The 14,281-nt window shown below is 42.7% G+C and overlaps 1 protein-coding gene across 1 annotated transcript in view; it reads left to right on the forward strand.

The window, feature by feature from the left end:
* Positions 1-14,281, forward strand: part of LHFPL2 (LHFPL tetraspan subfamily member 2) — a 147,527-nt gene that overhangs the window by 107,518 nt on the left and 25,728 nt on the right. Inside the window, exon 3 of the mRNA XM_056541608.1 lies at positions 841-1,524. Coding sequence (XP_056397583.1) covers positions 1,092-1,524 — 433 coding nt within the window. The 5' untranslated portion in view covers positions 841-1,091. The remainder of the gene's footprint in view (positions 1-840; positions 1,525-14,281) is intronic.

Here is a 14,281-nt window from a genome sequence, read left to right on the forward strand (position 1 = left end):
ATCTGTTTTACTTAATGGCATCAGTTGATTTAAAAAATAAATAAATAAATAAAAACGGGCACTTTTGGGCACTTCCTGTAGACAAGATTGCTCAATGGGCACTTACAACACATGTGCATATTACATAAAAGTAGATTATCTTCTTACCGACACATTTCACATCAAGAATAGTGTGGTTATTCATGTTGCCGAGGGGTTATCCCAGATTAGAAACTCATAGCTGCTGTCTCTAAAAAAAATAAAACAAAAAAAAACCGTGCCATGCGTGTTTAGGTTGTGTGTGGTATTACAACTTGGCTCCATTCTCTCCACTGGAATTAAACTACAATACCTCACACAAACTACGGACCAGAGTGGTGCTGTTTCCTGAAGAAACCAGCTTAGACTTTATTACTCTTGATAACCCCTTAAAGCAAAGGGCTCCAGCAGTTAAAGATGCCCACTTTAATGGGAATATGTGAAGAAATCTGGGACACCCAGTGTACTGTACACAGTATGAGTTCCAGTTGTCTACACAGTATAAGTTCCAGAAACTTATCAAAAAAGTATCTTTACTGGGAAGAAATTGACTCTGTAAGCCTCCTGAAGGACCTTGCTCCCAGCTTCTCAATGTTTTATAAGTTGTTTGTAATCTTGGTGAGTAATATTTGCTTTATCCAGGTTGTCATGTATTAACTGATGTATTCCTGATACACTTTGGGTACAGAGTATACGCTATATGGAGTAACACCAGATACCAGGCAATTCCCGTTGTTGACAGATTTGTTGATCTTAGCAGTGACTACATAGGTGACCCTCTCATCAATCTTATCTGTATCTCTGTCTCTGCCTTTCTCGTAGATCTGTGATGTCACCCCAGTGGGCCGGGCCTGGGAGCTCCCTTGAAGCATCATGTTTCACTATGAATGTTAGAACAGAGGAATTCTAAAGTACAGGACGGATGAGGAGCGAGCTGCTTCATTGATTTCAGAACCACTGGACTACAAAACCTCAAAAAGACGGATTTCTTTCTTTTTTATATTCTCCAGTCCAGGATACCCAAATTCTTTTTAGTGGGTATAGTCTGGTTCAGCACTGGTTGCGGGCAGTCGATGGTCTACACCATGTGTCATGTCATAGTAACATGTCGTTCTATGCTGTGGACCATCCTGAGTATTGTCGTCGCCTTTGGAGAACTTATAGCTTTTATGAGCGAGGACTGGCTGGTGGGCAAAGCAAAGAGCACGGATATCGACAACAGGACTGGCGGTCACCATGAACCTTACCGGCCAACACTGGGCATCTACGGACGTTGTATCAAGGTGCCTAAAGTACAGTACTTCAGGAGGGACGCTCTCTGTGGTCCTTACGCGGAGCATTTCAGCGAGATAGCGAGTGGTTTCTGGCAGGCTACCGCTATCTTCCTTGCCGTGGGGATATCCATCCTCTGTATCGTTGCTTTTGTCTCCGTCTTTACGATGTGCGTGCAAAGTGTCATGAAAAAAAGTATATTCAATGTATGTGGGCTGCTACAAGGAATTGCAGGTACGTAAGTAATGGACATTAATGCGTTTTGTATTCCTTACTCTGCTTTATATTTATCTATGGACCAGTGATCTTCAACCTGTGGCTCTACCAGCATTTGTTTCATAGTAGTGGTCTCGAAACTGCTGACCTCCAGCTGTTGCAACAGCTGGAGGTCCGCAATTTGGAGACCATTGATTTACAGGATCTGGTTTTCAACTTATATTAGATGTTGTAGTGTTCTGCCAGAAGAATCAATATGTGGTCCAACATGTTAGCCATAGGAAGCCATATAAAATTATGGGATTTTTTACACCTAATTTCATGGTGCCCCTAGACATGTAACATTAATCTTCTGAACCAACCAAGGGTAAGCGATAAAGACATTGAATGGTAGAAGAACGTTGCATTGTCCACCTCCTATGGTTGCGTTGACGCGTGCCGCACATGATCCTTGTACCTAGTATTAGTGCATTGTGTGGTATATATTGTCCGTATAGAAAGGGATGGTTACTTTCCATGAGATGGATTATTACCTGCTGCACCTCAAAGGTCACCTTGGTTATTGCTTAGATACGCTCGCTGCATGTCAGGAACTTGTCAATATTTGCTGCCGGTAATCTCTTCTTGGTTTTCCTCCAGAATCTATGGGGCTGGCTGAATCATAGCAAGTCCACACTCTACTGTACAGCTGGTGCACACTACAACTCCCATCGTGCAATGGCAGCTGTTGGCTGTCAGGACATGATAGGAGTTGTATTTTTGTGGTTCTATATACTTTTCAATATTTGTTTTAGCATGCATGTCCTGTACAGAGTCACCTGATTGATGTCAGCAGCACAGAGTAGTATTTTGAGGAAAAGTCTCTATTCCAATGATTTTCTAAGCAGGGTGCCTCCAGCTGTTGCAAAACTACAACTCCCATCATGCCCGGACAGCCTTTGGTTGAGAAACACTGGGGGAGATTTATCAAAACCTGTCCAGAGGAAAAGTTGCTGAGTTTCCCATAGCAACCAATCAGATCGCTTCTTTCATTTTTCAGAGGCCTTTTCAAAAATGAAGGAAGGAATCTGATTGGTTGTTATGGGCAACTTTTCCTTTGGACAGGTTTTGATATATCTTCCCCACTGTTCTATTTAATGGTCTTGAATACGGTCATCACATTTCAGGGCTACGTCTAAGGTATATGTTGGGATACCCGCAAAAAGTTATATTGGGTACCCTAAAAAGTTATTTAGGGTACTTCACATGTACAGGATCCTGTGTAGATTTGATGCGCAGGATTTGTTGAATCTGCAGCAGAAAATCCTGTGCATCAAATCTGCGAACGTGTGAACTAGTGCTGGGCGGTATGACCAAAAAGGGATATCGCTGTATTTTTTCCAAATGATGGCGGTTTCACGGCATTTAATGGGGAGCTTAATCATATATGACCCACGGGTCCTGCGCCCGCGGCTCACAAATCATTCATTTTCCCGACGTGGGGAGGATGTTCAGCGCTCACAGGAGGAGAAGCACTGCGGCTGATTATTCATTCAGGGGAGGGGGCGGAGCCCCACCGTTAAGGGAAAAATTTATATTGTAAACAGAAAACACACCGGTATTTGGTATAAACCGGTATACTGCCCAGCACTAGCACTAGTGTGAACATACCCTTATAGGGGATAATTTATCAAAACCTGTGTAGAAAAATAAAATGCTAAAACCAAGCGAATAATGAAAAATTATACGTTCAGGAAATAACCTGAATGTAGTAAATAGTATGCTAAATTCTGTCACTGTGTAGCGTAAGAGTGGTGCAGTTGCCCGTAGCAACCTATCAGATTCCTCCTTTTATTTTTCAGAGGTTTGTTTAAAAAATAAAAATAAAAAAAAATAAAAAAAATTTAACAAGCAATCTGATTGGTTACTGTGGGCAACTGCACCACTCTTACTCTACACAGTGACAGAATTTAGCATACTATTTACTACATTCAGTTTATTTCCTGAACGTATAATTTTTCTGTGATGTGAGAGTTACCCTGCAGTGTACTCGCACACATCGCGGCCGCTCTCTGTATAGCTTAGGGAGCCGGGGGAGCGGCCGCGCGATGTGTGGGATGTGCGGATACACTGCGACTCACACTTCACAGTGTATCTGTTGGTAGTGGCGGATTGCCGCGATTAGCAGGCACAAAGAGGGCAGCACTTTGGGGGCCTTTGTCAGCGGATCCGCAGCTGCGGATCCGCTGACAAATACGCCCGTGTGAATGCACCCTTAGTCCACATAGGGGACTATATTATGCAATAATTAGACTGCATTCACTGTATAATGCTATGCCTATTGCCTAGCATTATGCAGTGTGATGGGCGCTCCACTGATACAGCCTAGCCCATCCAGGTTGCATTATTGGATTGTCAAACCAGCAGCAGGGAAATGAACCCTCTGCTGTCATTTTAGCTCATTGGACCCCTGTAATTTGCATTATTGGGGTCCAATGAGCACCACTTAGTTATCGCCACCTAATAATTAATGTTTTAGATGCTGTGATTGATCACAATGTTTAAAGGGTTAATCAAGGCAGCGGCCTGTAATAAGCAGTGAGGTCCCAGCTACTGACATTAGCCATCCCTCACTGCTTATGAAGCGAGCACAGCTCCTGTTCTAGCTTCATAGTTACATAGTTTTCTTTTCATGTGCACTGGAGGGGTGCTGCTGTATGTGCAATGCTTTTTCCTTACCACCACGCCTTCTGCCGATAACTCCGGCCCCTTCACAGATATGCTGAGTAGGGATAAATATTTATGGAGGGGGCAAAGTTATCCGTCAACTGGGGGGGTTATGTTTAGAGCTGGTGGGAGAAAGCATTGCATATACTGCAGCAGCCGCCTCCAGTCCACAGAAAAAGAAATTCCCTTATTAGAAGATAATGTCTCCAGAATGGCTGCACTGTTTTTTGCCTGGTAAAAAGCGTTAGAAACAGGGTCACGCTTACGATCTGCCTGTATATTCAAGTTAGTGTAGTTGACCCTGCTGTCAGTTTCCCTTTTAATCCTCCATCGATCCAATGCAGTTGCCCACCAGTTTGGTTTTCCAATCTGATAGCGATAATATTTTATGTACCGCACTACTGGCATCACTGATCAGCTCAGATCCATGATGCCTGTAAGTAGGACATGTGACCGCCAAGACCAGAGATTGGGAGCGGACAGCCCCTTGCTGCCTGCTGTGATCTCTTCTTATGATTTGTAAAGACAAACATGACTGGAACACTAGACTGTTTGATCTGCAGACAGGTGCCACCGGGGCTGAAGGAAGCCAGAGGACCAGGAGGAAATGAGATTTGTTGTGGGCTCGAGCTGTTGACAGACATGTTTAGACGATAGCAGTTTAGTTCTCTTTTAGCTGCGCGCCTATGGAAATTCATATCAGGGGCCTGAGGTTTACACAGCTCTTACCACATGGCACGGCCTAATAAGATTAGGGCCACAAGAGAGCAGGATCTGACATTATCGAGCTGCCAGGAGACATATGACAGACAGCCACTTTGTCTCCCAACTCATTTTCTCCTTCTAGTAACATAATTGGAGATACCTCTGTGGTTTTACGCCGCTCACGTGTTGTTGACATGTCCTGTGAATTCCTGAAATTAGATCATAAACCACTCCTCATGATAAGGTCGGGTGGAAAGAGCATTTCAGTTTTGCAATGAAAATCAATAAGATTATTTTACTCGGAGGCATTACTCAAAGTAATGATCTACCTTCTGCTGGTGGCCCCCGATCAGCTGCTCCAGCTAAATGGCACGGTGTTGTGCCCAGAAGTCTGGAGTTTGCTGATCGGTCAGCACAGAGTATGAGTAGTTTATATACTTTCTGCTGCATCCTTGTTAGTACATATAGCTGCAATGGAATTTTCGAGCTGAATTTTTCTGCCAACTTCCGCTTAATAATTCCGTTGTGTGAACGAGGCTTTACACTGCTTACTTCTGTTATTCCTCCTGGAAACGGATGAATTGACAACTGGGAGTAACCATTGCTTATTTCAGTAAGGGGTGTCCCTTCACAGTCAGCATTGGACAGCGTCAGAGTATGATGGGACACTCCCCATTGACAAGACCCAGTAAGACCCAGTAACTACTTTATTCATACATTGTCTGGAGGGATAACAGGAATGGTAAAATATAGATTTCCAAGAAAAGATTATCAAGAATTATATTATTATTAATAATGATATATATGTATATGAATGTGTGTGTGTGTGTGTGTGTGTGTGTGTGTATATACACACACGCACACATACAGTCATGGCCGTAAATGTTGACACCACTGAAATTTTTCAAGAAAATGAAGTATTTCTCGCAGTAAAGGTTTGCAGTAACCCATGTTTTGCTACACACATGTTTATTCCCTTTGTGTGTATTGGAGCTAAACCAAAAAGGGAGGAAAAAAAGCAAATTGGACATAATGTCACACCAAACTCCAAAAATGGGCTGGACAAAATGTCACCCTTTCAAAATTGTGGAAGTTTCAAGCATGTGATGCTCCTTTAAACTCACCTGGGGCAAGTAACAGGTGTGGGCAATATAAAAATCACACCTGAAAGCACATAAAAAGGAGAGAAGTTCACTTAGTCTTTGCATTGTGTATCTGTGTGTGCCACACTAAGCATGGACAAGAGGAGAAGAGAACTTGAGAACCAAAATTGTGGAAAAATATCAACAATCTCAAGGTTACAAATTCATCTCCTGAGATCTAGAATTGTCTTTGTCCACAGTGCGCAACATTATCAAGAAGTTTGCAACCCAGGGCATTGTAGATAATCTCCCTGGGCATGGACGGAAGAGAAAAATTGATGAAAGGTGTCAACACAGGATAGTCAAATTGGACATAATGTCACACCAAACTCCAAAATGGGCTGGACAAAATTATTGGCACCCTTAACTTAATATTTGGTTGCACACCCTTTGGAAAAAATAACTGAAATCAGTAGCTTCCTATAACCAACAATAAGCTTCTTACACCTCTCAGCCGGAATGTTGGACCACTCTTCCTGTGCAAACTGCTCCAGGTCTCTCTTATTGCAAGGGCGCCTTTTCCCAACAGCAATTTTAAAGGGGTTCTCCGGTGCTTAAACATCTTATCCCCTATCCAAAGGATAGGGGATAAGATGCCTGATCGCGGGAGTCCCGCTGCTGGGGACCCCCGGGATCATGAACGCGGCACCCTGTTTGTAATAAATCCCCGGAGCGTGTTCGCTCCAGGACTGATTACCGGCGACCACAGGGCGGACGGCGTGTTACGTCGCGCCTGCGCTGGCGTGTGACATCACGCTCCGCCCCTCAATGCAAGCCTACGGGAGGGGGCATGATGGCTATCACGCCCCCTCCCGTAGGCTTGCATTGAGGGGCGGAGCGTGACGTCGCACAGGGGCGCAGGCGTGACGTCACACGCTGCCCGCCCTGTGGTCGCCGGTAATCAGTCATGGAGCGATAGGGGATAGGGGATAAGATGTTTAAGCACCGGAGAACCCCTTTAAGAACCACCCTCCACAGGTGTTAAATGGGATTTAGATCTGGACTCATTGCTGCCACTTTAGAACTCTCCAGTGCCATATTGCCATCCATTTCTGGGAGCTTTTTGATGTATGTGTGAGGTCATTGTCCTGCTGGAAGACCCAAGATCTCAGACACAAACCCAGCTTTCTGACACTGATAATCCTCAGATTTCATGATACCTTGCTCACATTCAATTCAAGCACTGTAGCCAGCGGGCGAACTGAAGGAAGGAGGAGGCTGCTGCGCCTGCAGACCGCACTGTGTGAACAGAGGAAAAGGCCCTATTTTCAGAGCTGAACGGTAACACATCAGTTGAAGTTTTCCTGGGAGGAGAAGCACCAGTCGGGAAGTCCTCTCTTCTTATTGGATTTATCCACGATCTCACTTCACACATTCAAGGCAGCAAAACAACCCCATAACATCATTGGACCTCCACCATATTTCACTGTAGGTATTGTGTTCTTTTCTTTGTAGGCCTTATTCCGTTTTCGGAAAACAGTAGAATGATGTGCTTTACCAAAAAGCTCTATCTTGGTCTCATCTGTCCACAAGACATTTTCCCAGAAGGATTTTGGCTTACTCAAGTTCATTTTGGCAAAATGTCGTCTTGGTTTTTTTTCTCTGTGTCAGCAGTGGGGTCCTCCTGGATCTCCTGCCATAGTGTTTCATTTCATTTACATGTCAATGGATAGTTCATGCTGATGCTCCCTGAGCCTGCAGGACAGGTTGAGTATCTTAGGAACTTGTTTGGGGCTGCTTATCCACCATCCGGACTATCAATTTTTCTCTTCCGTCCATGCCCAGGGAGATTAGCTACAGTGCCATGGGTTGCAAACTTCTTGATAATGTTGTGCACTGTGGAAAAATCTATATCTCTGGAAATGGACTTGTAACCTTGAGATTAATATTTTTCCAATATTTTGGTTCTCAAGTCCTCACAGTTCTCTTCTTTCTGTTGTCCATGCTTAGTGTGACACACACAGACACACAATGCGAAGACTAAGTGAACTTCTCTCCTTCTTATCTATCAAGTGTGATTTTTATATTGCCCACACCTGTTACTTGCCCCAGGTGAGTTTAAAGGAGCATCACATGCTTGAAACAATCTTATTTTTCCACAATTTTGAAAAGGTGCCAATAATTTTGTCCAGCCCATTTTTGGAGTTTGATGTGACATTATGTCCAATTTGCTTTTTTTTCCCTCCAATTTTTAGTTCCAATACACACAAAGGGAATAAACATGTGTATAGCAAAACATGTGTTACTGCAATCCTTTACTGTGAGAAATACTTCATTTTCTAGAAAAATGTCAGGGGTGCCAACATTTACAGCCATGACTGTATGTATATGTGTGTATGTAATATATTATAATGTGTGTGTTTGTGTGTGTATATATATATATATATATATATATATAATACATTTTTTATTTTATGGGTATGATGTATGTATTTATTTTTTATTTTTATTGGGAGTTATATGGAAATCACCAATAAGTATGGCACAATAGTTTACATATGAATGGATGACCATGTAATATGTGGACCTGCTAAGTCTGTCGCTGTTTGTGAGCAGGACTCAACTTTGGCTAAGTCCGTATGCCACAGTAGGGAACACAAAATGATGTCTTATAGGAGATAATCCCCTCTAAGAAACTGTATTCTTAAAGAGATACTCTGGTGGAAAACCTTTTTTTTTTTTTTTCTGAAATCATCTGGGGCCAGAAAGTTAAACAGATTTATAAATGACTTATATAAAAAAAAAAAAATCTTAAAGGGGTACTCCGCCCCTAGACATCTTATCCCCTATCCAAAGGTAGTTGTAAAAAAGGTGTGTAGATAGTACTACTCACCTTGTTGTGTTGCGCTCCGGGGGTAACACCGCAATCAGCTTTGAATAGGAGGAAACAGCAGCAGCCTGTGTCTGTCCGTGCCCAGCGTCCTGGGGCGGTGTTGCAATGTAGAAATCCGCACTCTTGGTTGGGTGAAGAAAAGTTGACACTTATCTGGTTCTCGCTGGATGGAGTGAAGAATGCTAATACACTCCGGGTAGTATAGAACAGCGTTCTTTTATTTGGTAGAGTAGTAGACAACGCATTTCGAGGGGGTCTGCACCCCTCTTCCTCAGGTCAGGGACTGACCTGAGGAAGAGGGGTGCGATAAAAAAAAAAATCACTCCTATAGCATGACTACCATCAAACTGCCACGAAAACTGTTGTAAAAACTAACTGGAGCAATGAATGAAGTAAATTAGCTTTTATTGGAGCGAAGGAAAATCCCGGTGCACGGGGCCACTAATTTGTAACCTGATCACACAATTCCACTGTCAGGTTCCTGCCAGCCGCCATCCTATTTATCTAAGTTTCTTTCGCTAAGTAAACACAGCTGAGTGGCGAGATCTCCCAAGTGCCAAGGACAGAAAGAAGTGTTTTCATCCAGACCATTGTGAGACTCTTTGTAGGATTTTCTTAGTATTTCATATTCAGGTCTCGAGTCTTTTTTTTTTTTTCTTTTTTTTCTTTTTTTTTTTTCTTTCCCTTTTCTTTTTAATGAAAACACTTTGTTCTTTGTATTCCTATGATTCAAGCAGAAGCAGAATCTGGAAAGTTCAACCTTTTACCGATTTTTATGGAATTTGACCAAATAAAAGATTTTTTTGTAGACAATGAAATTTTTGCCTGCGTAGGAAGGTCCTAGGAAAACCCCTAAATAAGTCAATTAAATAACTTACAAATAAGTAAGCCACACCGTGAAAGCTTCTGTTTTTGGACCTGCCAGTTGTCCACGCCTTTCGTGAACCGGTTGTCTGCGAATTGTCTCCTGCCCTCCATCATCATCGACAGTTGTTGCAGAGAAGATCATAAGGTCAGGTTTTGCAATTTTCCATCACCGGCTGCTTATCCTGACGTAGGGGGGAGGAAAACTTTTTATCAAAGGAAACCTGCCAAATTGTACATGCAGTTCTATCTGTGGGCAGCAAATATTGAGCAGATGGAGTTGGGAAGATTATTCTTAAAGTTTTGTGGGAAAAGATCCAGTCAAACTTGTTATTGTTTCGCTTTAATCTCTATTCATTCTGGGTTTAGGAGTGGAGTCCAGTGGGCGGTCCTAACCAGTGATTGACAGATGTTTTTATGTAAAGCAACTAGGGATCGACCGATAATCTGTGACCTTTCAGGCCGATAGCCGATACCTTAGCCGATAACTTATACAGGAATATCGTTATATTCCCCCCCCCCCCAGCCCCACCCAGACCCAGCCCCGCAGAAGCCGCTGCAGATCAATGATTTAAAGCCGCCGCTCTAAATCAATGAACTGCATCAGCTTTTGCGGTGCCAGAGACCGCCACCGCTGCCCGCTTCTCTCCCCCTGCCTGTCCTGGGGTCCTCCCTAGTCCAACCACCACCGCTGCTGCCCTATTGCCTCCCCAATCCCCGGTTTTATAATTACCTGTTCTTCTGGCTCCGGCGGCGTCCAGAGCTGTCACTGTGCGCACTGACGGTGACGTCGCATTGAGGACGTCATTCGTCATTGCGGGGCATTATCGACAAGGTAATTGCCGATACCGAGAATGTCCAAAATCGTGAATATCGGCCGATAATATCGGCCAAACCGATAATCGGACGATCCCTAAAAGCGACTCATAGGGGAAGTCATATACGTAGAAGACCTAGATGGAGCACTTACCATGTCAAGCCTTTTTAATTCTTTATTTTAGTTAATACATACAGTTTAAAAGGCACAGCGGAGAGGTCTAGGAAGAAGACAAGTTCCCTGCCCTCTTCATAGACCTCCCCGCTGTACCTTTTAAATTGTATGTAAAGAATTAGGAAGACTTGACATGGTGAGTGCTCCAGCTATATCTTCTCCGTTTTTGCTGCTACTGCTGTCGTATAGACATTTGAGCACACCTAGAGGAGTCTGATGGGCTTAGTTTCCATGAATTGTCCAGCTTATACATTTCCTATAGCTCCACCTGTGGATATTGCTGTGGCCTCTTTAATATTCGCTGCTGACTCATAGGCGAAATCTGAGAAACACTTATAAGACCGTCCACTGGACTCTCAAGCCCATATTGAGCAGAAATTGAAATAAATGTCAGGTTATACATAATTTTTCAACAAAGCATTATGGACGTTTATCAACCTGCTCAGCTCCTCCTGCCCTATAGCATGCTGTCTGCAACATGACTGGTTTCCTTCTAAGGACTTAGCATTCCCTTTGTGTATATTTTAATAGGATAATACTGTATATTTGGGGTCCCCTGGCTCGGTGAACATTTGCTGGCTGGTAGCAAGCTCCCACTAACAACCACTCCTGATGAAGTAGTTTCTGGAAACACGCCCATGGTGATCTGATCAGGGGGTTGCCCCAATGGCTCTCATTGTATAAGGTAGTGTTTCCCAAGCACGGTCCTCAAGTACCCCAAACAGGTCATGTTTTTAGGATTTCCTTACTCTTTTACAGGTGATATAATTGTGGAGATGTCTGATGCACTGACCGGAATTATATCACCTGTAAACAAAGAAAATCCTGAGCACATGACCTGTTGGGGTACTTGTGGACCACACTTTGGAAATACAGTCGTAAAGAGTTATTTTGAAATTGAAAGGCATATTGCTAAATGTTGTAGAGCTTGATCAGTCTATATAGGCTAATTTTCATGATGATTTAATTTTAGATGGGTACTCCTGTGGAAAACAATTTTCTTCAAATCAATTGGTTCCAGAAAGTTAAATAGATTTTTAAATAATTTCTATAAAAAAAATCTTAATCCTTCCAGTATTTATCAGCTGCTGTATACTACAGAGGAAGTTGAGTAGTTATTTTGAGTATGACCACAGTGCTCTCTGCTGACGGGAATTGTCCAGAGCAGGAGCAAATCTATCCTGCTCTGGACAGTTCCTGACACTGTGGTCAGACTCAAAATAACTACTCAACTTCCTCTGTAGTATACAGCAGCTGATACGTACTGGAAGGATTAAGATTAGGATTAAGATTTTTTAATAGTAATTTACAAATCTGTTTAACTTTCTGGCACCAGTTGATTTATAAAAATAAATAAATAAAAATAAAAATATTTCCACCGGATTTCCCCTTTAACCCCTTAAGGACCAAGCCCATTTTGACCTTAACCCCTTAACGACAATGGACGTAAATGTACGTCATGGTGACGTGGTACTTAATGCACTATGATGTACATTTACGCGCCGACATGATCGCGAGCACCGGCAGGTCCCGGCTGCTATCAGCAGCCAGGGACCCCCCGGTATTGGCCGACATCCGCGATCAGGCGGATGTCCGCCATTAACCCCTCCGATGCCGTGATCCGTACAGATCACGGCATTGCGGTACTTTGAATGTATGATCGGATCGCCCGCTGCGCTGCCGCGGGGATCAGATCATCCAGCATGGCTGCCAGAGGTCCCCTCACCTTGCTCCAGCCGTCTCCCGGGGTCTTCTGCCCTGGTCTGAGATCAAGCAGACCAGAGTAGAAGATGACCGATAATACTGAGCAGTGCTGTGTCCTATACATAGCCCTGCACAGTATTAGCAATCAACTGATTGCAATGAATAGTTCCCTATGGGGACATAAAAAGTGTAAAAATAAAATAAAAAAAGCCAAAAAATTTCTAAAAATGGGAAAAATCCCCTCCCCCAATAAAAAAAAGTAAAACGTCAGTTTTTCCCATTTTACCCCGTAAAAAAAAAAATGAATACACATATTTGGTATCGCCACGTGCGTAAAAGTCTGAACTATTAAAATATATTGTTAATCATCACGTACGGTGAACGGCGTAATCGTAAAAAAAATAAGAAAATCCAAAATTGCTGCTTTTGTCACATTTTATTCCCAAAAAAATTAATAAAAAGTAAAACCTAAGCAAAAGTGATACTGATAAAAACTACAGATCATGGCGCAAAAAAATGAGCCCTCATATCTCCCCATATACGGAAAAATTTGAAGGTTATAGGTAGTCAAAATAGGGCAATTTCAAACATACTAATTTTGTTAAAATGGTTTGAGATTTTTTTTAAGCGGTACAATTATAGAAAAGAATATAATCATGGGTATCATTTTAATCTTATTGACCCACAGAATAAAGAAAACATGGCATTTGTACCGGAAAGTATACAGCGTGAAAACAAAACCTTCCAAAATTTGCTAAATTGCGGTTTTCTTTTCAATTTTCCCACATAAATAATATTTTTTTGGTTGCGCCGTACATTTTATGGTAAAATAAGTGATGTAATTGCAAAGTTCAATTGGTGACGCAAAAAACAAGCTCTCATATGGGTCTGTGGATGGAAATATAAGAGAGTTATGATTTTTAGAAGGCGAGGAGGAAAAAACGAAAATGCAAAAATAAAATTGGACTGGTCCTTAAAGGGTAGCTCTCACCATCCTATATGTTTTTTTTTTTTTTGCTAGCCCGTTCCCTCCGCCCGCCCCCCCCCCCGCCCCGCATACCCCGTTGTCTCATTACACTTGCAGCTACTGCAGAGTCCGGCAGCGGGCGTGCAGGGACAGTGGTGGCGGCGTTGTGCGGGAGGAGTGGTCTCCCAGCCAGTGGCCGGGGAGCCAATGCGCTCGCTCCCGCCTGTCTGATTGACAGGCAGGGAGCGAGTGCAGCCTAACTGAAAAAGGGCTGATTGCCACTCCAAAATCAGTCCTTTTTCAGTAGCAGGTTTTTAAATGTAAATTAAACCTTTTTAATGAAAAAAATAATAATAAAAGTATATTAGAGAGATGTTGTAGTACATAAGTACTACAACATATCAAAAAATAAAGTTGGTGACAGTGCCCATTTAAGGCCAAAATGGGCCTGGTCCTTAAGGGGTTAAGGACCAGGCCAATTTTATTTTTGCATTTTCGTTTTTTTCCTCCTCGTCTTCTAAAAATAGTAACTCTCTTTTATTTTCATCCACAGACTAGTATGAGGGCTTAATTATATCTGGATATCACCAGCGCTGGAATGGATTGAATGGAGTATATATCTCTAGCTGCAGCAAAACCAAATCAGCACATGTCCCCGTATGTTGTGCAATAAGTGGAGATACTAAATATATATATTAGTGGTATGCGCTGCTGGAGAGGGTGTGTTGTTAATACAGAGAGAGAAAAAAGAAAAGCATACCTGTTTCTGTAGGACAGAAGGATGTTTCAGTACTGACACTGGTCAGTACTGCACTGAAACATCCTTCTGTCCTACAGAAACAGGTATGCTTTTCTCTCTCCGT

Source organism: Hyla sarda, chromosome 1 (assembly GCF_029499605.1).
Source record: "Hyla sarda isolate aHylSar1 chromosome 1, aHylSar1.hap1, whole genome shotgun sequence".
Lineage (NCBI taxonomy): Eukaryota > Metazoa > Chordata > Amphibia > Anura > Hylidae > Hyla > Hyla sarda.